Genomic DNA, 25,988 nt, shown 5'->3' with positions numbered 1-25,988 from the left:
AAAGGCATTAAGACGTCACTCCTGGTGGTTGTAAGTTGCCCATGACTCACTTCCATAAAGTAGCATGCTCAACACGCAAGGCTGGTAGACCTTCATTTTGCGGAGGTGAGCCAGGGTGAACAAACCCCTATTGCTCCTTGAATGGATGTACTTAGTCGAAGGCATATGAGAGCACTAGGGAGAATATTCCAAAGAGAGTTACAAATAGGTAGCCGTGTTGGTCTGCCATAGTCATTTAAATGGGCCAAAGGACCAGGTTTGCATGCCAATACAGTAATGTGCATTTCTTTGCTTCATTTTTAAAGGCTCACTGTCCGGTGTTCACAACTGTTCTGGCTTTTAAAATGGAACTCATGCTGCCTTTAAAACATGCTGCCGTTCTGTTACTTTAATCCTGAAAATATATAAAGAACAGGTCCTTGAATCTTGTATTCACAGAGATCTCTTCCACTGCCAAGAAAAAATACAAACAAAAATCCCATATGCTACCATTCTGAGAGCTCTGAAATGTGCAAGCGTGGCTGTGGTGCAGTAGCAGCATAAATGTATGCTTTATTTAGGTTATGATTGCCAGGATAGTCTTGTGGCACCTTAGAATAATGAATTTATTATAGCATAAACTTTCACCGCAGCCCACCATTTCATCAGATGCCTAAGTGTGTATATACAACGCATACACAAACATGCAGTTTGAGGCCGTAAAAGTGTGATCAGAAGGAAATTAAATGCATCCTCACTGCCTGCTCTTTTTTGCATTTCATTTTCTTCTGACTTCACCCTTCTAAATTCTTTCCACTTGCTAATTCAGGATTATCACTTCATGCATCTGACGAAGTGGACTGTGGCTCACAAATTTATCACGTTCTAAGTTGTGATATATATGTGTGTGTGTATTATACAGTATGCAATATATCATACATACACCCTATTGGAATACCTAGTAACAGAACGCTTCATTATGAATATTACTTCGGTTGTGTGAATGCAATTTCGGATCAAGAAAAATACGAAGAAAGTTGGGGCGTGGCGGAGGGGGATGGGGGAAAAATTTAAACAGATTAAAATACTGAACGGAAGTAAAAAATAAAAAAAAAGATTAACGCGGGTAGGAGGGGAAGCCCAAGGTGATTCATGTGGGACAACCCCAGCCTGAGAAACGCAAAAGAAAAAGGGAAAAATGGGCGGGGAATTTGCGAAGGCCATCCGTGCGCGTGCGCGGACAGAGACGCAGGCAGGGGAGGAAGTCACGTGCTTGTACGTGCTCCTCCTCAGGCGTCGCTTGCTCTCCGGGCGCCCCCTGGAGGGGCTCTGCCTGCAGCGCGCCGGTCGCTTCCCTTTGCCCTGGAAGCAGCTGTTGTTCTGGCAGGCAGGCAGGCAGGCAGGCAGGCAGCTGGTGTCACATGTCGGAAAGTCCCTCGACCGTGGAAATCCCCGCATCCACACTCTGTGTGTGTGTGTGTGTGTTTTGCTCCACATAGTAAAACAGCGGAAAGAAAGAACCACACGCAGACAGCAGGAGGCGGCGGCCAAAGCAAAAACAACAACTGGAGCAGCAGCAGCAGGAGGAGGAGGGTGAGGGGGCAGCTAACAAAGGCGCCTCTGGACCAGCCAGCACCAGGGAAAGGGACGGGATTCATGGCTCCCCCGAGCCGCATCTCTCCAAGGCCGGCTCGTTTGTGCTGAGAAGGATTTACTGGCGGAGTCCTTCGAGGGTCACTGCCTCCCCCCGGCCCCCAGCTCGCCAAGTAAGTCATTTTTGCTTTGCAGTTTGTGGGGTTGTTCGCGGGGTCGGTGAGGACGACGAGCCAGCCTGGGGGGGGGGTGGTGTCTATTTTTGCTTGCATTTATGGAGATGCTGCTGGAGAGATAGGCATCTCTTTCCTTCCCCCACCCCGATCCTCCGCTATCCTGGGTTGCGTTTCTGTTTAATGCGAAATGTGTATAGCATCCAAAAGAGAAGGAGTTCTTAGTTAGTTTGCTCCAGTTAGGCGCAAACAGCGAGTTCTGAAGATGCTTCGGTAGTTTCGGTTATTGCTTGTGTGTTTCCATTAAAAAAAAATATGCTGTAGAGTTTCCTGTGAAGACGAATTGATGGTTAAACTACTCTGTGAATTGTACTTCTGTGAGGGGAATAGAGAGGGTCTCTTAACAACTCTCAGCTCCATTAAACTTCAGCTCCCAGAATTCTTTGGGGGAAACCATGACTGTTGAAAGTGGTATCCTAGCGCTTTCCTCGCTCTGTAATCTACACAAGCTCAGAGACTTTATTACTTTACTTATTCTAGAAGTTCAGTACTGAAAGCAACTTCTGGGCTTAAACCCTGGCACAAGTATGCCCTTGCAACAAGTGCTAGACGCATTCAAGTAATACTTGTTTGTTGCATAAAGTTACATAACTGCATGACAACTCATACAAACAGTTATGAAATATGCATTATTTCCCATTTTTAAAGCAAAGACTTAGCTTATGCAAGTCTTTGGACACTGCAGTATGTGCATTTTCATACTGTGCATTTTCGCACTGCAGTATGTGCACTAGCTATTTAATTCTAATGATTATTTATTACACCACAAAAAAGGGACATTGAGGAAGAACATGAGCACCATTCATACTAATCCAGAATTTTTTGTAACATCTCCAGGCTGTAATCCTGAACATAGTTACAAGGGAATCGCCAAATTATTTGTGTTGGAAACGTGCATAAGATTGCATTTTCAGGATTTTTGTTTATTACTTTGGTTATTTAAAGCAATAACCAACCCCCTCGCTTGAGCAAATAATTTTTTAGCGCCTCCCAACAGGGCTTACATTCATGAATCTCCAAACTTTAGATAAAGAGAGTGGAACTTTCAACCCAGATACAGACCGGATCCTGCACTAATTAGTCCTAGCTAATGAATTTTATGTTAATGGGTCCCCAGCCATGGGTGTTAGGGATGCCGTTTCACTTTCATATCAAGGACTCGACGTGGAGCATAGTACAGTGGTACCTCGGGTTACAGGTTACAGACGCTTCGGGTTACAGACTCCGCTAACCCAGAAATAGTACCTCGGGTTAAGAACTTTGCTTCAGGAAGAGAACAGAAATCGCGCAGCGGCGGCAGCGGGAGGCCCCATTAGCTAAAGTGGTGTTTCAGGTTAAGAACAGTTTCAGGAACAGACCTCCAGAACAAACTAAGTTCTTAACCTGAGGTACCACTGTACTTTTCTCTAACTGTGTTTGAAAATGCTTGTAGATGGTCAGACATGGATTGTCCTGAGGAATGTATATTACCAGGACATAGATTATGAGACCATTTTTTCTCCTAGCTCACTGTTGTTTATGTGTGCTGTTCTACATTAACTGGCAGCTTCCCTTCAGGGTTTCAGCCAGTTTTCCCAGCCCTGCCTGGATATGCCAATCCCTATGTGGGACTTCTTGCATGCAAATCGTGCGCTGTGCCATTGACATCCAGCTGTTTCCAGGAGTGCCCCAAGAAATTTGCAAGACATGGGACTTGTAGTCACGTCTGAATATTCCAACATTACAAAGATATGCATTCACTTTATTACACACCCTTAAGCTGCCATCCAAGACACACTTATCTGAACATAAGTCACATTGATATCAGTGGAACTTGCTTCCAGATAAACTTGTATGGAACCAGACTGCAAGATATAAAGTTAGAACTGAAAAGCAGTCTCCTCCTGCATGATGCCAATGAGAAAATAATATCCAAATAATGGGGTCAATACCTTGTCTGTAATTTCTGTGGCCACTTTCTCAACGCCTTGCGTAATTTTATACACCTCTATCATGCCCCTCTTACTCACCTTTCCTCTGTACAGTACTAACCCCCCCCCCCATGTAGGCATTTAGGACTTTGTCCGTGAGTATAATGCTTATGGCTAGAACTGTAGACATTTGAGACAGTTCAGTGCAAGGATGTAACAGGGTGGGGATATCTTTCGGGATGTGGGATAAGATTGGCTGGTGAGTGAGGGATATGGCAACAATCTGGTTGCAGCATATGACACCCCATTGATCTCCAAGTTTGATTCAGCTGATCTGACTATGTGAAAAATGAACACAATGTTTTAGCTGCAGTTCATTCATTTTCAGCTTTGTATTCTTGCTATAAAAAAATCGCACCTGGACATTCATGTTGTTGTGCCCATAACCTAGGCTTAAGGTGCCGTTTAGCTTCTAGCTTTCATATCTCGGTTTCTAACACTGCTTTCAGACAATCTCAAGGTCCATTGTAGGAGTCAGCAGAAAAAGATATAATTCTCTAGTGGACTCGCTTAATAAAAACCACTGCAAGCCTCTGCAGCAAATGCTTTTTTTTTTTGTACACTGTGGACCCTAGCAATGAAATATTGACCGGTGCTTCAAAAAATGAACGTGCTCCCTTTCAAAATGACAGTGGCCCTTTGCATGTTTATTGTACCTGCAAGGTGTTTTGTTTGTTTTTTTCAGCATCTGTATGATGTTGCCGTTATCAAAATTCCATTCCATAAAATCCAGATTAAATGGGGAAATAATGTGGTGTTTTGATGAGGATAATATTGTTCACAAAGCCTCCATTTATGAGCTGCACAGTAAACAGCCCAGCTGTATAACATTTTGCCTGCTTTACTTGCCCACATTACTTTGTGGGCATCATGACCTGTGAGGAATAGAGTTGGGTTGTTGTTTTATGGCTTCCGAAGGCTCCAGTCCTATGCAGCTTTTGTTTGGTTTATTGGTTTATTCCATGGAACTCAGACTGTCTTCCGCAGAGTTACTGGGCAGCCTGACCAGGCACAGTCTTGCTTAAACTGGCTTTTGCAGTCCTGGCTTTTGATCCAGTGGACACATTTGCTAATGTAGAAGTGGGAGAGGCCATTTTAGCTAATTCCTCTTTCCCACTTTCATCGCCGCCACCACCAAATTTTGTTCCAAAGAGTTGAGATTTTGTTCCAAAGAGTTGAGAGACCATGTCTGGAAGGTGGTATGGGAAGCTGCAGGGGGAAGGGGGGCTCAGGAAAAATGGTCACCCCTCTTCTTAAATCAGAGCCATCCACTAGGATCAAAAGCTGCTCTGCTTATGGGATGCTATTATTGTAGTCCGACTTCTTTGCAGCTTGATTTGGTTTTTAAGTTGTTGTTATCATTGTAGTAGTTCTTATAGTCACGGTTTTAAAACATTCCTATTAATGAGATTTCTGTAGACGAGTTGGTGAAACGTAAGTTGGTAAAACTGACTGAGAGTCTGAGGGTAAGTCTCTGGAAGGAAGTCTCATTGAAATCAGTGGACTTACTCCTCAGTAAACATGTGCAGGATAACCCTCATTGTTGGATAACTTCAAAATGGGCAGACGTGCTCCAATCCATAGCACATGTTGCACTAAGGAGGAGAACAGCTGTTGGCAGAATAGGAATGTTAATTACGTAGTGTTCTAATTGAGCTTAACAAATTGGATAGTCTATTATTACTTAACACTGGAAACAACCAGTGCTTGTCCTAAGCAACCCTTACTGATGTCATCATCCTTTACACATACAAACTTTACCAGGGACACTACTGACTCAAAATTGTCCTTTTGTGTTAAGTACTTGCAGGATCACATCTTTCATTTGAACATGTTAACTGCATACACATCTGTTCACTTCTACAGTTCAAAATGCATAGAGAAGTGTAATGTGTGTTTGTAGCTCAGGGAGTATAAATGTGCATAGGATTCCTGGACAAAAAGTATTGTGGAAAGGGAACTAGCACCGGCATTATAGTTATGGGGCAGGATGTGGATTTGATCATACTTACAGTAGGCCCCCTAAAATCAGTGGTTAGTCTGCTGTCAGTGGGTTTACTCTTAAGTATGATTGAATCTGGATCAAACCCAAGCTATTGGTTACTGATGCTTTTCCTATTTTTTGTTAATAGCTTATTGGCCACATTCATTCAGAAGAAAGTCACATTTATCTTATTTCCTTCCAAGTGACTTTGGATTAGTAGTTTGCACAGTTCTTAACTATTTTTCCATTTTAGGGCAGGTACTGTCCATCTTCAGCTGCCTTCCATCCCATTATCCTTAATACCTTGTTTTGAAATACATGCTTTTCTTTAAAGTAAAAAAAAGCAACTTTTCTAAGTAATGCCGTTCTGAGTTGGTGGTGGTGGTGTGTGTGTGTGTGTGTGTTAGGCTGTATATCTGGGTCCCTTCTAGTTCCTGGATCCAGGAGGATGAAACTCCTGGAATAGCCAGCTTCTTGGTGAGTTAATAGCTCCCTAAGTATGGGTCCTTAGGGTAACAAAGTGGTTTTGTGCCAGAGGGCAAAAGAGTGGGTTCCCCTCTCTTGCCTAGCTGTTGGTGAGGAGGACAAGGGCCAGAGGTATGTGTGAGAGAGCGGAGCTAGAAGCAGGCGGCAGGCAGAAGCTTGGGGGGCGGGGGAAGGTGCCTGCTTTCTACTTGGAGCCAAGGCTGTGGCTATGGAAGAAGAAAGACCTTCAGGGGTGTTAATGCTGTGAACCCCTCCATTGTAGGTTTAGTTTGTATTTATGTGTAATAAACCAGTGTTTTTCAACCACTGTTCCGCGGCACACTAGTGTGCCACGAGATGTTGCCTGGTGTGCTGTGGGAAAAATTGAAAAATTCGAAAGATTTAAAAAAAAAGTCAAATTTTCGCCCACTAGGCGGGCGCCGGACTGTGTCCACCCTATGTCCACCCTATTTTCCATCCGTCCTGGGTGGGGATCAGATCGGATCGGATCGGATGAGAGCGGACAGGCGGTCCACTCTCATCCGATTCCCCATAGAGAGCAGCAGGGCTCTGACATCTCCCTCTCCGCACACAGTGCGGGGACGGAGCTGTCATCCGCCGGCTCAGCGGGGATCAGCGGATCGATCCCCGCTGAGCAGAGAACGGTCCGCAACTTTTTGTTTGCCATTAAAGAAAAAAATATTAAACATTTTCTAATGGTGGTGTGCCTCGTGATTTTTTTCATGAAACAAGTGTGCCTTTGCCCAAAAAAGGTTGAAAAACACTGTAATAAACCATATATAATAAAGACACCACAGTCTCCACTGTCCCTCATTCCAAGGAAATGGAAGCCTGGATAAGCACTTGGAATCCATGGAATCTGCTCGGAGATTGGGGTGGCGTGCAACAATACATTTTGCTAAGTTTTTAGTAGGAAAAATGCCTTTATTGCAGTTAAGCTTTGCAGGCTTGGAGAATAATTGAATAAAAGTTCCAGAACCTAGAAAGAGGAGAAATGAGGGAGGCAGTGAAAACGCAACCTTTTAGGTGCATTATTTGTTGTGCAGTCTTGAGTGCTACTGCTGAGAGCAAATGCAAGGCCAATTAAAATGCGAGTTCTCACTGTTCCTTTATCATTGGCCTATAAGACTAAATAAGTAGCCTAAACAAGGAACCTGCTTATTTATTTAAAATATTTCTTAACTACCTTTCATTAGAAGATTCCAGGGCTGTGTGGATAAGTGTGAATTTTAATTATTCACATGTCATATGAAAACAGTATTTTTTTAAAAAAAACAACCACAGAGAGGACAAAATAGTAGACAGGCTAAAAACAAAAAACTGAGGAACAAAGAAGACAGTTTTGACTAAAATAATCCATATTGCCTATGCACTGCTCCAGAACTGTAGGACTGAACATTTTTTAAGGTTATTTGAACCAGTTACTCAAATACTAGGTGGGTATTTTCCTACTTCTCTAAACTATGACGTGTAATTATCCATGTCGTCTAAATAAGTTCGTTGTGTGTGGGGTTTCATGCTGTATATTGTAAGACGGTTCAAGAAACCAACCTATGCCATGTGCTACAAGCAAAGCTCCCCCACTCCCGAAAAAATCCAGCAGAAAAAACCCAGAGGCTCTAGTTAGTTTGATCATAAGGGGAATATGGAATGGAGAAACAGACAGGGGGGATTCTGAGCTAAGAGGAAATTCTGCTGTCATCTCAATAGATTTACAGCTGAGTAATCCAGGCTCTCCAGTTCTGCGCCATTGGGCACGCCGCAGTTCACTAGCTCTAGAATTAACATAGGGCACTCCTCCAATGCAGATTTCATTTTCAGTAGCAGGTGCCTGTTTGATTAGAATTTCTGATAAATCAGTAGTAAATGTGAGTGGTAATTTTAAGACATCCATACCAAAGAATCTTCTCATTGTTGCTGATGCGCTTGTGTCACAGAAGCTATTGAGGCTGAACTTCCTGTTTTCATGTAATTTATGAAAAAGGTCTGTGTTTTGTGCTGAATTTGGGGTAGGGAGGGGAAGGAGGATTTAATGATATATATATTTTTTAAAAACCCTTCTTTGACTAGTGTTCTTTCCTCTTTTAGGTTGCTTCTTGCAAAATGGCTGGCTCGCAAATCATTCCTCAAGCTTTATACTTGAGCAACATGCTGAAAGCTGTGAAGATAAGGGAGAGAATGCCCGAAGACCTTGTCAAGTGCACCAATGGAATAATCCAGCATTTTAAGACTATGCATAGATATACCATAGAGATGTTCAGAATGTGTCAATTTTGCCTACAGTTCCAGGAGATGCTTCAAAAGGCCCTTATTGACCAAGCAACTCAAACCTCACTAGAACGTCAGAAGAAACTGAACTGGTGTCGAGAAGTTAAAAAACTTGTGCCCCTGAAGACAAATGGTAAGCCGGGCTTATTTTCTCCTTGTTCAGGCAGGACAGAAATAGCATCTGCTTCATTTGTTACCTCAATGGACCTTGAGTGTGCTTAGATCAAACTGCATTTAGAATTAAATTACGAAGGGTCTGTTTTTCTCTTCTTTGAAGTGAAATGGTTGCCTGATGTCAAACTAGTGCATAGATGTATATTACGTTAACTTCATGGACTTATGTACTGTTGCCCTAAAGAACCTTCCTGGCTCACAGGCAGCACTTGCATACTTTCTGAACAATGCTGCCGAATGTGAACAAAAAGACACTGATCTGAATTGTATATATTTCAGTGAAACATACAAAGAGGATATACAAACGACTGGAACATCCTCTTTTTGTGTTTCCTCCACTTGTTATTTATGACACTTCCTTTTACGCTCCAGAGTTGCTCTCATTGAACCAGGAACTGGAATCAATTGGTTCTTAGTGTTACTTTTTATCCATGCAACTATTAGATGTATATCAGGTTACATATTTGTGAAACCCTTCTTCCAAGTTACTCAGGATGCTGCATAATTCATTTTGGAGGGTTTTAAAAACTATATATTTGGGGCCTAATCTCAGAAAATCAGTTTGAGAACCAGTGAGTGGCCCACCCACTCTTTATCAATTTAAAGGTAACTTTAAATTACTCCACATGATAGCAAGTATTGCTTGATACACATTCACACAGTTGGGTCGCCATATTGTTGCCTTACGCTTGTGCAGAGTAAATTGCCATTTTTGTATGGTGTGCCACTCCATGCAAACCATTGGCCTTGTGATATAAGAATGCAAATATTTGTGTATGTCTGTATTTGTTAAGATATCCTGATTTCAGTTATCTTGCAGGCTTTAAAGGCAGGGTATAAATTTTCAACACAATTAAAGAGACAGTGAAACCAGTTTCATGTGCCCTATGAATGTGGCCTTCAAGGCATGCAGTGCATTGGGTCATTACATGCTTCTTCCCCAATCAGGTATTAGATTAATTCTTGGCTTGATGGCAAAGACTCTGTCTCCAGAATCCTGAATAGTGCTGCCTTTATACCTGTCCTGATAGGACTTCTGTATAATAATTACAGATCAGGGCACCGACAAATCTCTTCACTGGTGGTGCCCACCACTTCAGTGGGTTCCAAGCTCATTTCTAAACTTGGGCCCTGTTTCCAACATAATAAATAAATCCAGTGTGATGTCTGAAGCAGCAATTAGCACAACTCTGTGGGAAGAACCGAGTTAGGTGAACATCTGGAATGCCCAAGCACAAGTTGCTGCTTCAGATATGACATCAGTAGCGTGGAAAGAGGATGTACGTCGCTCACACATCCCCTTTTTGACACTTCCTGCAATGTCTAGAGCCACCAACAGCTTTCATAACTTTTTACATCTCCTGAATTCTCCTCATTGTACAAGTTGTTATGTCTAAATTAATATGGGCTAAATGTTGCTAGGCAAGAGGAAGTGGTGTAATGAGGTGTCCTCTCAAGAGCAGTTTTGCTCCCTCCTACCTGGACAGTGCAGTGCGGCAGCAAGGTCAGGCTATGCAGGTGCACCAGCAGAGCCAGTCTAGTGCTTCTGCATGCACAGAGCCCTGACCTCACCCCTGTGCCATCCAGGTAAGCAGCAGCAACACAACCATACGGAGGGCAGCTCCACAGCACCTCCTGTTACCAGGTCTAAAATAAAACTTAACACATATGCACCCAGAAGATGAGAGTGATAACATCTGGGCATTCTTTTTATTTATTTGCCAGATTTATAAACCATCCTTCAGTACACAGTAATCCCTGGACAGTTTTCAACATATACAATATCTACATCATAAAATACAAATATTTGATATGCTTCGTTGGGAGAAATGGTAGGATAGAAATTTAGTTAGATCATAGAATCATAGAGTTGGAAGAGACCACAAGGGCCATCGAGTCCAACCCCCTGCCAAGCAGGAAACACCCATCAGAGCACTCCTGACATATGGTTGTCAAGCCTCTGCTTAAAGACCTCCAAAGAAGGAGACTCCACCACACTCCTTGGCAGCAAATTCCACTGTCGAACAGCTCTTACTGTCAGGAAGTTCTTCCTAATGTTTAGGTGGAATCTTCTTTCTTGTAGTTTGGATCCATTGCTCCGTGTCCGCTTCTCTGGAGCAGCAGAAAACAACCTTTCTCCCTCCTCTATGTGACATCCTTTTATATATTTGAACATGGCTAATTATAGTAGAATGACAATAAAATCATATCAAGTGAAAGGGCAGAGCAGCAACTCAAGACCTTGAGACCAGTTAAAATCAAAACCGCTCAGTTCATTCAAAAGCTTAAGAGAGTAAGTGTTAGGTCTCAGATGGTGGATCAGGACCTCTCACTGGACTGTGGGAGCTTTAGGAGTGGGTCACTTGGGGCCCTTCCAGACTATTGCTGTTTTTGTGTGGGATTCTGTCACATTCCAGCAAATCCAGGTTGTGCAATTCAAGCTGTTTGGAGCTCTTGCACAACAAACCCACTTCCCCAAAAGACTGAACTTTATGATAAGGAAAGTGACAGGAAAATGCACTGGAACATGTGGGGCGACACTTGCTTTGACGCAGTGTCTTCTAGTCTCCCCACAAATAAATCAGAGTGATTGGTCATCTGCATCCATATTGGAATTGTTTTTAGATAATTTAATTGTTTTATTATTCCTGTGTTTGCCACGTGTGATGCTTTGTGAAGAAGGGTGGGATATAAATTTACTCATTTATTAAATGAATAAATTTATTGAATGTCATCTAATCTTCGTCAAATACATCAGGATGAATGCTGGGTAAACAGGTAGTCTGCAAGCACCCATGCTGTCCCTATGGATGCTTCACTTGTATCCAAAGAAAGGCAAACATCTTTGCATGGGCTGTCTTATTTAAAAGTAGACATGTCGCTGTTCTACACTGGTATTCCTCTACTTTCCCTCTATGAGAGATCCTTTCGCTAGAGCCCTGAAACAGAGTTTGGAATGGATCTCGACAGGCGTTCTGCTGAGTCCTGTCCCTCCTGTGCTTTTCATCAGATGCCTGGATGAAACCTCACTTGACTGACAGTGGGTGGGCATGTTACACAGAAGGCCTTGAGCTAAGGGCTCTGTAGAATGATATAGACAGGACCCTTGTCATGCACACAAAGGGTTCTCTCCACATGGAGGAGGTGGTTTGTGCCCCAAATAAATAGTAAAATAACTAATAAGAAAAGAAACAGCAGTTTCATCGTAGCCAATAGCATTGCATTTGGTCGTTCTTACAGTCATATATCCATTTGTAGGGGGTATAGCTCTGTGCCCATTTTGAGACCCAATAAATAAATGCATGTGTTATTTCATCACAAATAATTTTAGCAAAAGTGTAGAAAGATTGCATACAGTTCTGGGAATTTGATTTCAAACATGACGTGCGTTTGAGGATTGTATTTTTAACGTAAAAGATTGGAGGAAACATCTCATTTTTAAAAGATTCCAACATCTACTGACTAGCAATTTCGCTTCTCTAATGAATAGGCATTCCAACTTACCCTAGCCACGCCTACTTGGAAAGTCCACTGTGTACTTCACAGTTCAAATGTCTCTTCATCGGAACAAGAAGTACAATAGCTGTTACTCAACTACTAGTCAAATAGCTTAACACTGGGGAATTCCAAATGCTTAGGGAATTTTGAACTGGCGGTTCAGTGTGCAGAACTGAAAGCAAGCGCACACAAGGAAAAAAACCCTCTTATCTTTGCTCTAGATTTTGCAAAGGGAAATTCTTTACAGGATGTAATAATTGTCCTACTTGTATGCCATATTTTTTTATGCTTGGTAAAGCCAGAAGACCATAAATCAGCCTTGCAAGCATTTTTTTTTACCCTTGCATTTAGTATCTATTTTTTGTTTGTTTTAAATATGATTATGCAAAGACAAGCCAGCTTTCTGAGTTGTGTTATAATTCTGTTTAAAGCAAAAAAAGAAAAGAGTAGTATTAAGTGAGGACCTACCCCTTTATAAGAAATGCTTCTGTTTTAGCACTCGGGTGGGCAGAGGGTGTATATGCCACATAGCTCTGTCCTGCACCCGCAAAGCTATCCTGCTTCCCTCACCAGGGTTTAAATAATATTGCCAGTCAGGTTGAAGGAGCTGCCAGTCTGGTTGGCTTCTGTACATGGAATAGGGTGAGATTTCAGGTTGTAGCCAACTAAGTTTCTCTCATAGTAGACCCATCAAAATTAATACAAACAAGGTGGTTGTTGTTTAGTCGTTTAGTCGTGTCCAACTCTTCGTGACCCCATGGACCAGAGCATGCCAGGTATTCCTGTCTTCCACTGCCTCCCGCAGTTTGGTCAAACTCATGCTGGTAGCTTCGAGAACGCTGTCCAATCATCTCGTCCTCTGTCGTCCCCTTCTCCTTGTGCCCTTCATCTTTCCCATTTATTTTAGTGGTTCTACCCTGAGATGGACTAACATTTGGATACAACTCACCATCTTGTCTTTTTCCTTTTCTCTGGCAGCAGAATACATTGGGACTGGTCTTGATTTTGGTAGAGTGGAGGAAAGGATCCTGCTCTAACAAACCAAAAAAGAGCACTAGTCAGGAACGTGAAACTGGGATTTGGTTGGGCTACTGTTTACTTAGGCCTTTGGTGCCATTTTTCAAAATGGAATGGAACGTTGGTGTAACCACGACAAAAACAAGTGTCTCGTTAAAAACCAGGCAAAGGATTCCTTCTGTTGCTTGACACTCCCACCATTCTCCTGACATTCTTCTGTCCCAAAACAGTCATAAATCTGTCGCTGCTGCTTTTAGTGGAAGAGTTTGTCTTCCCAACAATTTGATTTCAGATACAGTGGTACCTCTGGATATGAACAGGATCCGTTCCAGAGCCCTGTTCGCATCCAGAAGTGAACGCAACCCGTGACTGCTTGTTTGCACGTGCTCGGGTCGCAATTAGCCACTTCTGTGCATGCGCATGATGTCATTTTGACCATCTGCGCATGTGCAAGCAGCGAAACCCAGAAGCAACACGTTCCGTTACTTCCGGGTCGCCATGGAGCGCAACCCGAAAGCGCTCAACCTGAAGCACATTTAACCCGAGGTATGACTGTATTTGTGGTTTTTGGTGGGGAGAAAGTAGAACTGCAAGGGTAAAATGGTTCTCCCCACTGCAACCCCTTTAAGGGAGGCAGTCTGCAGCACGATCTCCACCTTTCCTAGCCAATTGGCTGCAGGATCCATCCCCTTTTCTGGGCCAAGAATGAAAGGAAGGGATACTGATTTTTCAACAAAAGTCATTTCCTCCCTCCGCCCGAGAGTGCAAAGTTTAAAGCCCTGTGCTTTACTGTAGTTCCTCTCCCTAAAGCAGAGGTTTTCAGCCTTTTGAGTCCACGGCTCCCTTGACCAACTACATTTTTCTGCAGCACCCCTGTGCGGCTCAGGAGCCCAGTTATGTCACCCCTTGCCTGCAGAGAGCTGGCAGCCCCTCACCCTTTTTCAAACACCCTCCCTTGTGGAAAGTTCTCTCTGTCTCCTCTCCTCTCCCCTCTTCTTGGGAGCCCTCTGGACAGCTACGTCCGCCGCCCCTGCCCCAGAGAGACCCTCACACTGCCCCCCAGGGGCCTGGGAAGAAGATGCCCCCTGCCTTAGTGGCCCATTGGAGGCTGGCCAAAGGTGAACTTGAGGCCAGCACCTTACCTTGGGAGGCAGCAGCAGGAGCAGTGGACACTGCCAGACCTGGATGGCGGAAAGGCTCCCCTTCAACACTGGGCACTCAGCTCCCAGGCAGGCCTTGCACACACAGCAAGCACAAGAAAGGCCAGCTCAGTGCCTGCCTGCCCGGCCTTCCACTTGTCCGTCCATTCCCAACAGCAAGGGCTTGTGGATCAGCTGGCTAGGCTCCCTCACCCACTTGCTTGCTTGCTCCGAGGCCGCCTCAGCTCTCGGCAACCACCACCCTCTTGCCAGCCCCAGATACACCAGGAGCTTGTAGCCAGGGCTGCTGCAACAAACAGCTCTGCAAGCCTTTGGGAGGCAGAAACACGAGGGGGCATCAGAGGAGGGAGGGAAGGAAGGAAAGAGGGACAGAGGCCAGTGTTGCCTGTGGCACCCTTGGCCATCATTCAAGGCACCCCAGGGTGCCACGGCACACTGGTTGAAAACCACTGCTCTATAGCAATCCCAGCAACTTCTTCCTCAATGAGAGCGTTCTGCCACAAAGCCCATGTCTGGAAACAATTGGCTGGAGTGATCTGTGCCTAGAAAGTTCACACAGTGCTGCATGCATTGCTATATTTTTGTGAGAATTCTCCATGAGTGCCAGAAACTTGTATGTTTGACACAACCCAACTAACCACATTTATAGTAAAACAATTTCTTATAAATCCACTTTCTCTTTTGCTTCTCAATTTTCAGTAGCTTGTTTAGGAGGGAAAAGGCTGTGCCCATAAAATCTAGTGCTGATAGTGTTGACTAATGTCATCTCTGAACACTTTATAGAGAATGGTGCCTTTTCAGCAAAAAATAAAGTAAAATCAGCAATTGAATTGAGTATTTTCTGTCTGTACTTCCCCTTAAACCAGTGTAAACGGCAATTTACTGCCTGGCATTCTCTGGTCCATGGGGTCACGAAGAGTCGGACACGACTAAATGACTAAACAACAACAAACAGCAATTGGAATAAGGAAATCTCCTCTAGCTGTATCATTAATTAAATGGACTTTCTTAAGCTTTGTAGTTATGGTCAAAGCTCTAATATCCTTTCACCCTTGAATACTAGCTATTGGGAAGTGGTTGAAAATTAAACTCAAAGAGCATGATCCACATGCACAAATGGGAACTGTGCACTGAAAGTGGCGTGAGTTTATTTTTATAGGATGAATAGTTTCATCTGCGTTTTATATTCAGTCACTTCTCCACTGAGGGGCAGATTGTCAACTTTCATTCATACCACACTATCCAAACTATATAAACACTATTATATAAACGCTGTCCACACTATATAAACACTATTTTGATGCTCTCTCTGTGTTTTAAGGATCAAAACTGTTCTGCCAACCTGCACAGAATTCCTTCAGCACCAACAGGATGTCTGCGCAGAAAGGCAGAACATTGGATCTGTTCTTGTTTTCTACATGTAGCATAATCCCATTGGAGTCGCACATTCAGAATTATCGTCTCTCTCTCTCTCTCTCTCTCTCTCTCTCTCTCTCTCTCTCTCACACACACACACACACAAACACACACACACACACAATGTCTACCATACTTGGTGGGGGAATGCTGGATTAGAAAAATACAGCTATTTGTCAGTGTTCACTTACTCAGACCGGGAGCAGGAGAACAGACTACCCCATACTCCCAAAATTCAGAGGATACTAAATCAAAGTAAAAATAGATTGCTTGAGGGGAGATTTCTAAGAAACGTTAATTGCTTCTCCAAAGCATTACTGGTTCGTGCAGAACCAGATATTTTATTTTTAACAAACTTGAAATATGTATGCTGTCCATTATGTTTTGGACTTTTATTTTTATTTATTTATTTATTTGTGTTTGTGTGTATGAAACAACTAACCCATTTAATTTCTCTGTAGGGGATGGGAATTGCCTGATGCATGCTGCATCCCAGTACATGTGGGGCGTCCAAGATGTCGACCTAGTCCTGAGAAAAACGTTGTTTAGTGCACTCAGGGAAGTGGACACACGCAACTTTAAACTGCGTTGGCAACGAGAAACACTGAAATCGCAGGAATTTGTGGCAACAGGACTCTGCTATGACACCAGGGTATGTTGGACTGATTTATGTAGCGAATAACATTTCAAACCTTGGTATGGTTGGGCGGATCGTGACTACCTGTGCATAATTACACAGGATGGGAGGCAATTATGGCAGTGAGCTTAAGAAAGTAAAATTGCAGGGCTGCCAACTAGTTAAAACATTTTAGTCCATTAAGTTTACTGGATTTCCCAATTTATTAACGAAGCATTTCACTACTGTGGAGTTTCCAACTCAAGTAACCTCCTCAGAGATGGGTTATTTCCATGGACCACCCACATCTCCAAAAGTTGGCATGTCTCTGTTCTTCCTGTTATGAAGAGGCGCTGCTAACACCCAAGCAAAACAAAAAACACCCATCCTGCTTTTTAGAAACATACAGCTAGACATAGACTTCCCATCCAAGAATCTACGTCATGTGGGGGCCTCTGCTCTTGCTTCTTTCTACAGGAACCTGCTGGTTGAAAGGATAAATTATCCTCTCTATTAGTTGTTAGCCCAAGTAGGCTATAGACTAGTCTTCTCAAACCTGGAAACAGCCAATTCTAGCTTCACATGTTAAGATGAAACTGCCTCTTTACACTGCTGTCACAGCTGCTTATTTGGATGTGGTGGTGGTAAGAGTGGAGTGGTGCAACACAGTTGCATTGGTGCCTCCAACTCACAGAACTATCGAGAAAATAAGTTTCAAGCAACCGCGTTGTTTCACAGTCCTCAAGTTGCAGGCTTGCAAGTAACCACTTGCCTGCTAGGCAAGAGAGCATTTGTAAATCAGAAGAGAGAATGCAACAACAATTCAACTGCAGCCGTGCCCTTAATTAGTTAGTGTTTCAGGTTCTATACATCTGGAATGCATATCGTATGAATTAACTTTCTCAGTATTCAGATAAGGAAAAATAATCTGCATGCAAGGCCTCCCAACTTGCATGATACTAACCCAAAGCTAAATAGATGTATTTTCTTTTCCTCCATTAGAATTGGGAGGACGAATGGGAGAACCTCATCAAAATGGCATCTGCAGAAACATCAGTCGCCCACAGAGGCCTTCAGTATAACTCATTGGAAGAAATCCACATATTTGTCCTTGTTAACATCCTACGGCGCCCAATCATAGTTGTCGCAGGTAGGAATGTGTCTTTTGCTTTTGAAGTACTGTTTGCAGTGGGCAATCCAATTTTAGTGTTGAACACCCATGCTTCTATGAAGAGCATTCAGAAGGTTTTCAGTCTCATGGAAGTGGAGGTGGGCAACCAATAACATGAAGAGCATCTCTGTTAGTGGCGATTGTTTCCTGTAAATTTCTACATTTCTACAAATTATCCTCTGAAGGAGACAACCACCACCCCCGGGTTAACAGTATTTACAACTTAAGAAAACACAAACACTGTTTATGACACAAAAAGTGTTGATGACCTCACTTAAGAAAGCGAATTAGGGTTTGAGTTTATTTGTTTTTACATCAGCTTTAATATTTCCTCACAATGAGTTATTGATATTCTTCTGATAGTTTGGAAATTAAAATGGAAATGTTTCCCTTGCTCTGTTGCTGACAAGAGTCATGTTTAACTAAACCTTGCTTTTCTTTTCCTGAAACAGATAAAATGCTTAGAAGCTTGCAGTCAGGTTCAAGCTTCTCCCCTTTGAATGTTGGTGGAATTTACTTGCCTCTCCACTGGCCAGCAGAAGAATGTTATCGATATCCCATCATTCTGGCCTACGACAGTATGCATTTCACCCCTCTGGTTGTTCTGAAAGAGAGTGGCCCAGGTAGGTCTCAGACATTACCGGTATATTGTGTTCTGCGCTTCCTTTTAAAAAGGTAAAGGACCCCTGACCATTAGGTCCAGTCGTGACTGACTCTGGGGTTGCGGCACTCATCTCGCTTCATTGGCCGAGGGAGCCGGCGTACAGCTTCCGGGTCATGTGGCCTGCATGACTAAGCCGCTTCTGGCGAACCAGAGCAGCGCACTGTTTACCTTCCTGCTGGAGTGGTACCTATTTATCTACTTGCACTTTGACGTGCTTCCGAACTGCTAGGTTGGCAGGAGCAGGGACCAAGCAACGGGAGCTCACCCCGTCGCAGGGATTCGAACCGCCGACCTTCTGATCGGCAAGCCCTAGGCTCTGTGGTTTAGACCACAGTGCCACCTGCGTCCCTTTCTTTGCTCTTTTATAATTCCAGTCAATTTCCATAACTACCTCTCCGGGTGGTGGTTTTCGGTTAACAGCCTTAGGGTCTTAATATTGCTCACTGCTGTGTTGTGCCTGTCTTTTCCCATTTAATTCACAACAATCCTCTTTTCCCCCCTTTCCATAGAGATCCGGGCAGTCCCATTGGTCAGCTGTGAAAGAGGCAGGTTTGAAGACTTGAAGGTGCACTTTCTAACAGATTCTGAAGAAAGGGAGAAAGAAAAGCTGCTAAGAGATTACCTGATGGTGATAGAAATTCCTGTGCAAGGCTGGGATTCTGGGACAACACATCTCATTAACGCTGCAAAGTGAGTCTTCATCTTCTCACTGTCCAGCACTTAACTTGATAACAGATATTCTTAAGTTGGCAATGTATTCAGCCTCTCAGATGCCCTTTTCAAAGGGTGCATTCTCTGCTTTTACTGTGGCATTTAATCCCGGACAATTAAAAGATGTCTATAAGAACGAAACAAAAAACAAGAACATTCAGGCTGGCTCTGGAACGTACAGAACTGATAAAGATCCTAACAGCTTCTGTTAGAAAACCAGTAAATGAATTTTCAGAGAAGGGCTTCCATTTGCACAGCAGGCATTCCCTCATCCTACCCCTGTGCTCCCCAATTGGCTTGGGGGAAGGGGTCAAGAGACAACCCCCCCAAAAAACTAGGCCCAGGAAGATGGAAGGGAAGATCATTCCATTTGGCAAGCTGATATGCTTGGACAGATGGAACAGTTGTAATAGCACAGTGTAGAATTTCACTCAGAATAGCTGTCAATCAAAACTGAGAGTCAAGTTCTTTCCCACTTAATGGGGAAGACATCCAGCACTGCACAGGGAAAGGAGAGCCAATTTTAAAGAAACTACAGCTTACTTGTTCTCTTTCAGCCTAACCCAGTCCTGTAACTAGGACTGAGACAGTGTCTCTTTATCTTGCTAAAAGAGATGTTAAAGACCATTGTCAGCTTCATAAGTGTAGGCTGTGCTGCTTTCAATTATGCACTCTTGCTGATGTAGGATGGCAGCTCTGCCTGCTCTCCAGTGTCATTATGTCATCCCAAACTGTGTATAAGGTTTGCTGCCTTTTCCCCACCTGGTGATACCAATTCCTTTGTCTCTTTTGCCTTGAAGGTTGGATGAAGGAAACTTGCCCAAAGAGATTAACCTAGTGGAAGATTACTTCCAGCTGGTGCAGCACGAATACAAGAAGTGGCAAGAAAACGCTCAGCCCGCTGGGAGGGAACTGGGTCAGAGGAACCAGGTGGAGCTGAACTTGCCCCAGCTGTCGCTTGTGGAGGCAAAATGCGAGACTCCCAACTGCCCTTTCTACATGTCTGTGAGCACCCAGCCTTACTGCCATGAGTGCTTTGAGCAGAAGCAGCAAGGGAGCAAGGCGAGGAGGCAGAACTTCCGGACTGGGTCTGAGAAGCCCCGGACAAGTAAATCCAGCTCACCTAAGAGCGAACACCGCGAGCCTGCCGCACGGACATCTGAAGAACTAGTGTCAGGGCCTCGCTCTGCACCCCCCACAGCCCCCAGCCTTTTTCTGTACAGCGAAACCACTGCCATGAAGTGCAGGACCCCCGGCTGCCCTTTCACCCTGAACGTGCAATACAATGGGCTCTGCGAACGCTGCTACAACAACACTGCAGAGCTCAGCCCTTGCAACAGCCCAGGCGAGCAGAGGCCGCCAGACCAGGTGACCTGCATGTTCTGCCTCAAGGGCGCCAATAGGACCTTTAATGGCATGTGCAGCTCTTGCTTCAAAAGGACTAGAGACCATTTGTCAACTGCCAGCAGCTCAGGTGTCGCACCTTCGGGCCATCAGAGGTCCACATCGGACCCCACCCATCTGTCACAGAGCCTCCTTCAGCAGGCCTGCCATACGGCAAGCGGCAACAGCGCAGCAGAGCTGCCACCGCTGCACCCTCCACCCCAGAGACCAGAAGAGTGGAAGAAGGGAAGCAGGAAGTGCAGGAAGCCCGGCTGCAGCTTTTTCGGGACTCCTCAAAACGAAGGCTTTTGCACACTGTGCTATTTTGAGTACCAGGAAAACAAAGGTGAGCGTAAGGGAATGTGCTCCTCTTCTCCTTCACCCTTACAGAGTTTTGGGCTGGCGGGGAGAGGGGTGTTTGCGAGCAGTGGAACGGAAGGTGCTCCTGTTCAATCTCAGCTTGTAAGGAGATGTAAGATGCAAACAGAACGAAGCAGTGAGATGAAGTGTAATTCTAAAGCATTAGTAATGCTGAACTGCAAGACGGAATGCAAGCCTGCAGTGGAAAAGCTCAGCTTGCTTCCAGCTGCATTAGTCACTTATAATATTGAGGAATTCCAGTGCACTTTTCATGTTTTGCTGAAGTATGCAGAACAGCAACCTAACCTCAAGGGTTTGCTGTATTGGGGATGCATTTAGTTACCAGGGCATGTCCCCAGATTCCTTTCTGAAATCCTGTTAGAGACTCAATTTAAAAGTTCACTGTAGGGTGCGGGTGGAAACACGATAGAACAAATTTGATAGTTTCCTAAGCAGCTCTCCAGGATGGCAAAATGTACATGTTCACTGAACAAACCATTTAAACTGCATTGGAAAAATTGTCTAGTCTGGATTGGGGCAGGGGGGGCATGTAAGGGTTAAAGAGGAGAAAATTCTAGCCATAGACTAGAGCAGCTGATAAGAGAGCAGCTGAATAACTTGCTTGAACATATATGAAGTCAGACTGTGGGATCACTCTAGCTCAATATTATCTTAACTGGTTGGCAGAGGCTCTCCAGGTTTTCAATTAGGGGTCAATTGGGGGGGGGGTCTTCAGATTCCGGGGATTGTTCCTGGGGTGTTTTGTAGGCCGTGCTGTAACACTGAGTGTTTTAAAAATGAATCCACACAGTTCATTTTTAGAGTTGTAATTGTGTGGCATGCAGAAATTCAGACAATCCTTCTTTCCCCTTGCCGTATCCCAGTGCTAGAAGGCTGCTGAAAATTGCTCCATGTTACAGGGGCCCCTGCAAAACAAGAACACATCCTTGCTAGTATATCTCAAAAAGGGACCATTTTTAGCCTCTACAGCTCATGTAACATTGCATTCAGTAATAGCCAAGTGAAGGGTAACGTGGAGCACAGACAACAGTCCCTTTTCCCACTCTGTGTTTTCAAAGTTTGGTCGCTGAAGTCACAGCTCAGTGGCAGATGTTGACCACAATAGGTGGAGGCAGAGCTAATGAGAGGCAGAGCAAGCTACTTCTAGTTTTGCCTCCATGCCATCCCTTCTGAGTTCTACAGTGGCAGTACCGGGACAAAGGAGGTGGAAGCTGACAGCCAGAGCCACACCCTGGACTGGTTGGAACTAGGAAGGCAGGCTGGTTGGGGCTGGCTGTGATTGACTGAGAATGGTGGGGCAGTACCCTGTTCACCCTAATGGACCAGTCATCATTCTTCAGTGGGTCACAGGTTCATTCCCTGGCATCTCCAGGTAAGGCTGGGAATGTCCCCTGTCTGAAATTCTGGAGATTCACTGTAGAAAAGACTGAGCAATGGCAGCATCCTGCATTCCTAAGTGACCACTTTCTTCCTTTGCTCTCATCATAGATGCTTCGGTGCCCCATCACAGAAGGTCTCAGCGGACTTCTCCTGCCTCAGGGCGCTCGGGAGCCTCAGCTGCTGTGTACCAGAACACCGTTTCCTGCCTAGGTCGAGAGTGTGGGACAATCGGGAGCACGATGCTCGAGGGCTACTGCCAGAAATGCTTTATAAAAGCACAGAGCAAGCGGCTGCGTGAAGCCAGAAGAACCGAAGACCAGCTAGTGAGACAATCAGAGGTCAGTCAACATAACGAAATCTTTCTCCCCGATTTAACTTTTTGCCTTTCTTCCTAGAAAAGTCTTTATGAGTCCATTTTAAGAAGAAGGGAAAATACACTCCCATTATCATCCCTTTATGTTAGTAGTTTATTGCCTAGGATACTGGAGATGATAGATACAGGCCCCTGAATAACAATAAAAAATTAAAACCTGCTTTTATTATCTAACCAGAAGAATGCTACATCCATAGCATATAGAAGAACAGGGGGTTATTTCTGTAGCTGTTCTCGGAAGTGTTAACTCCTGTTGATATTAACATCTCAGAAATTACCCTAGTGCTGGTTCTGCTCTGTCACAATACAGTGGAATGGAAAACGTACATAATCTGTATTGTGTGTGAGGGAGGGGTGGGTGGGAGAGGGAGAGAGAAATCTGGCCTGTACCAAAACTGGAAAACCTGAGTTTTTAGATTAGCCTAACACCAAACTCTTTTAGAAGTCCTAGCCCAAGTCACAGGGCAATTATTCTTTCATCCATTCTTCATTTTGCAACCATCAGAATTGTCAGGAAAGTGTCACATACTTGTAATAGTTTTCCTTTTGTAACTAGAAGGGAGCAGTCTGCTAGTTCTATGCAAGCCAGAAGCAGATTACCAGGTGGAGATTTACTGCTGCATTTGCTTCCCAGCTGCTGCATCTCTGTTGCTTATGGGGAAGGGAGAGGAGGTGAAGAGGTCAGCGCAGTGCAAATGCACTAGCAGGAGCAATGGGTCATCTTGGCTTGTGTCCTGCCCTCTTTCCTGTAAGCCACAGTGATCCACCTGCTACAGTGATCCACTCTGCAAGCCACTTCTCATGCAGCCCATGTCAGTGTCTTATCCAAGGTGCTTGCACAGAAGCAGCATGATTGTTTTCTAACTTAAAAAGCACACCACTGCTTGTTTTCGTTTTGGTTTTCACCTTTGGGAACTTCTGGTCAATAATATGACATGAATAAAAGTAACTAAAGCTCAGATAAAGGCTGTGACTGTTACAATTAGACCTGACAATGTTCTCCATTGTTTTTAGCGAACAGGACAACACAGAGATTTACGCCAGACATTCCCAAGCTCTCAGAAGCACAAGTGTGCCACAGCTTCTTGTAGGAACAACTTAGCTTCCAGGAACGGGGAACTGTGTCCGGAGTGCCTACACGTTGGTCAGCAGGCCCAGTTGGGGGGAGCTCGGGGGGACCCTCCAGCAGCTGAGCTCCCCAAGGAGCGCTGCCGAGCCCCTGCCTGCGACCACTATGGCAATAACAAGTGCAACGGCTACTGCAACGAGTGCTTCCAGTTCAAGCAGATCTATGGCTAGCAAGAGAGAATAAACCCTGGCTTTTACCTTGTGAAAGGAAAATGGTGCTAACCTCCAAAACACTCAACCCAGTCTCATTCACAGTCTGTGGAAAAAGTACACGTGACTTTGTGGTGAAAACAATAAGCTGAATTGTACATGTACACGTACACCTGCTTGTGCGTGTACGTACAAATGCACATTGTGGCACAAAGAACAAAATGCTCTCCGGAATTCTGTATCCTGGGACAGAAACACAGTTTGCAGATGCAGGATGCTTATGCCGAATACTTGACTACAAACTCCTTTCTCAGTACTCTGACTTTGTTCTATGCTAATACGCAACCATAAGAAATGAATAGACTGTGTTTCTTGCACCCTTCTTTCTGCTGATACTTCTCTTGCACACTGTCTGAATACTAAGCGTTCAAAATCCAAGGAAACCTGCCTGAGATGGAGGGTTTCCTGCACTGCAACTACCACACAACCTGGGGCTTGTTGTCCTTGAAAATGCTCATCACTCTACCAAACAGAGTCTGCTGGAAGCCATGAACGAAACAAGGTTATTAGCAAGTCATGGTAGAAGCCTTTAAAACTTGATTGTTTGGCTTAAAAAAAAATTATTTTAAAGAAACTGGTTTTGTTCTTTCTCTCTTTGTTCTTAACCAGAGTTTCATGCATGTAAAACCAGTGGCGTAGCGTGGGGGGTGCAGGGGGGGTCGGCCGCACCGGGCGCAACATCTGGGGGTTAGGGTTAGGGGGCACAAATCCACGGGTTAGGGGGCGCAAATCCACGGGTTAGGGGGCGCAAATCCATGGGTTAGGGGGTGCAAATTACTTGCCCTGCCCCGGGTGCTGACAACCCACGCTACGCCACTGTGTAAAACAACAGTTATCATCAACAACTTGGACCCGTTGGCCACTGTTTCTCCATTTCATAATCTGTGTTTGCTTGTTTGCTACTAACCCTGCTGTCATAATTTAGAAATATGGAAGGCAGCTGGGTACGCATCACTTCCGATATGAAAAGTTCCCCTAAATACATGCTGTTCATACATGCTGCCATAGGACAGGGCTTAGGCTGGAATCATAATGAAAGCATAATGAAGATGCCCAAGGGTGCAATCCTAACCCCACTTACCTGGGAGCAAGTCCCACTGAATTTCTTCAAACGTGCTTCCAGGTGGACATGGTTGGGATTGTTCTGTTAGGCACGTTAAGACCCTGTGCTCCATGCAAACTGTGGCTGGCATCTGTCTGTCTTGGGGGACAATGCAAGAGGGCTCTTACAGTGGTGAAGTTAAACAGTGGAGGAGTTGCAGTGCCTGCTGTGACCAGTGTATGTCCCTTTTTCTCTGCCAAAGAGAACATACCAGGGGCCCACTTAGCTGCTTGCTCCACTTGCCTGGTAGTGCATTTTAGATTCAAATGGGAACCAAGCCATCCAAGTCTCTACAGAACCGAGTGGGAAATGAGGCTTTAATTGAGCTCCTGCATTCTCATGTGGAGCAGGAGCTGGCAGAAGACCTGGGCTCAGCCGTTCCCTTTTCTCCTTCCCTGATTGCTGCTGCAAAAGACCTGTGAGTGAATCCCATCTAAAGGGAATGGATGGAGTGCAGTTTGAAAAGTGCTGCTTCTGTAGAAACCCCGTTGATTTCCATAGTGTTTGGGACCAGCTTTTCAATTGGAGAATTTCTCCTTGCCATTATCACAAAGCCACTATCTGATCTGCACGAGTTAGGCACTAAATAAAATGGCACCTGAAGCTCCACAGTCTAGAACGTCCTTTCTTTCCCCACCTGGCCTGATGAGTCTCTTGCTTCTGCTGTGCTGCTTGTGCTTCTACTTTTGTATATAATCCTTCCATAGCTCTCTCTTCTCCAGCCCCATTTCCTGTGAAAATCCTACACCCTGTTTTGTAAACTTTGTTAAATGTGAAGACGTGTTAAAAATATTTATATTATGTATTTCAGAAGTGTAATTTTTGAATTTGCACAGTTTTGTTTTTAAGTATGGTTACTTTTTATTTCATTTTACCTCCAAAGCTGCGCAAGTGTATAACTGTGGGAGAGGGCGGAAGGGATAGAATCCAGTGGTAAAAATAAATTATTTAAGGATTCATTGTTCTTAGTGTTGTTTTATTTTTGCAGTTATTGCAATTGCTATTCTTAGAACTGTCATTCCAGTCTAGCAGCTGTTGTCCATGAGTAGATAAATGTGCTCACACAGCTGCCCTACCAGGAGAGGAAGCAC

General features: G+C 44.4%; 1 protein-coding gene across 1 annotated transcript; it reads left to right on the top strand.

The window, feature by feature from the left end:
• Window positions 1–1,623: 1,623 nt before the first annotated feature.
• On the top strand, window positions 1,624–24,417 carry TNFAIP3 (TNF alpha induced protein 3). Its single transcript, XM_081907110.1, has 9 exons — window positions 1,624–1,745; window positions 8,334–8,646; window positions 16,240–16,430; window positions 17,397–17,544; window positions 18,018–18,188; window positions 18,739–18,919; window positions 19,741–20,669; window positions 22,193–22,422; window positions 23,472–24,417. Exons 2-9 carry the CDS (start codon window positions 8,349–8,351, stop codon window positions 23,754–23,756), a joined length of 2,433 nt encoding a protein of 810 aa, XP_081763236.1. The 5' UTR covers window positions 1,624–1,745; window positions 8,334–8,348; the 3' UTR covers window positions 23,757–24,417.
• Window positions 24,418–25,988: the final 1,571 nt, after the last annotated feature.

The sequence above is a fragment of the Podarcis melisellensis genome (assembly GCF_964234715.1).
Source record: "Podarcis melisellensis genome assembly, chromosome: 3".
In the NCBI taxonomy this organism is placed as follows: Eukaryota; Metazoa; Chordata; class Lepidosauria; order Squamata; family Lacertidae; genus Podarcis; species Podarcis melisellensis.
Note: the sequence above shows the minus strand (reverse complement) of the source record. Positions and strands in the feature narration are given on the sequence as shown.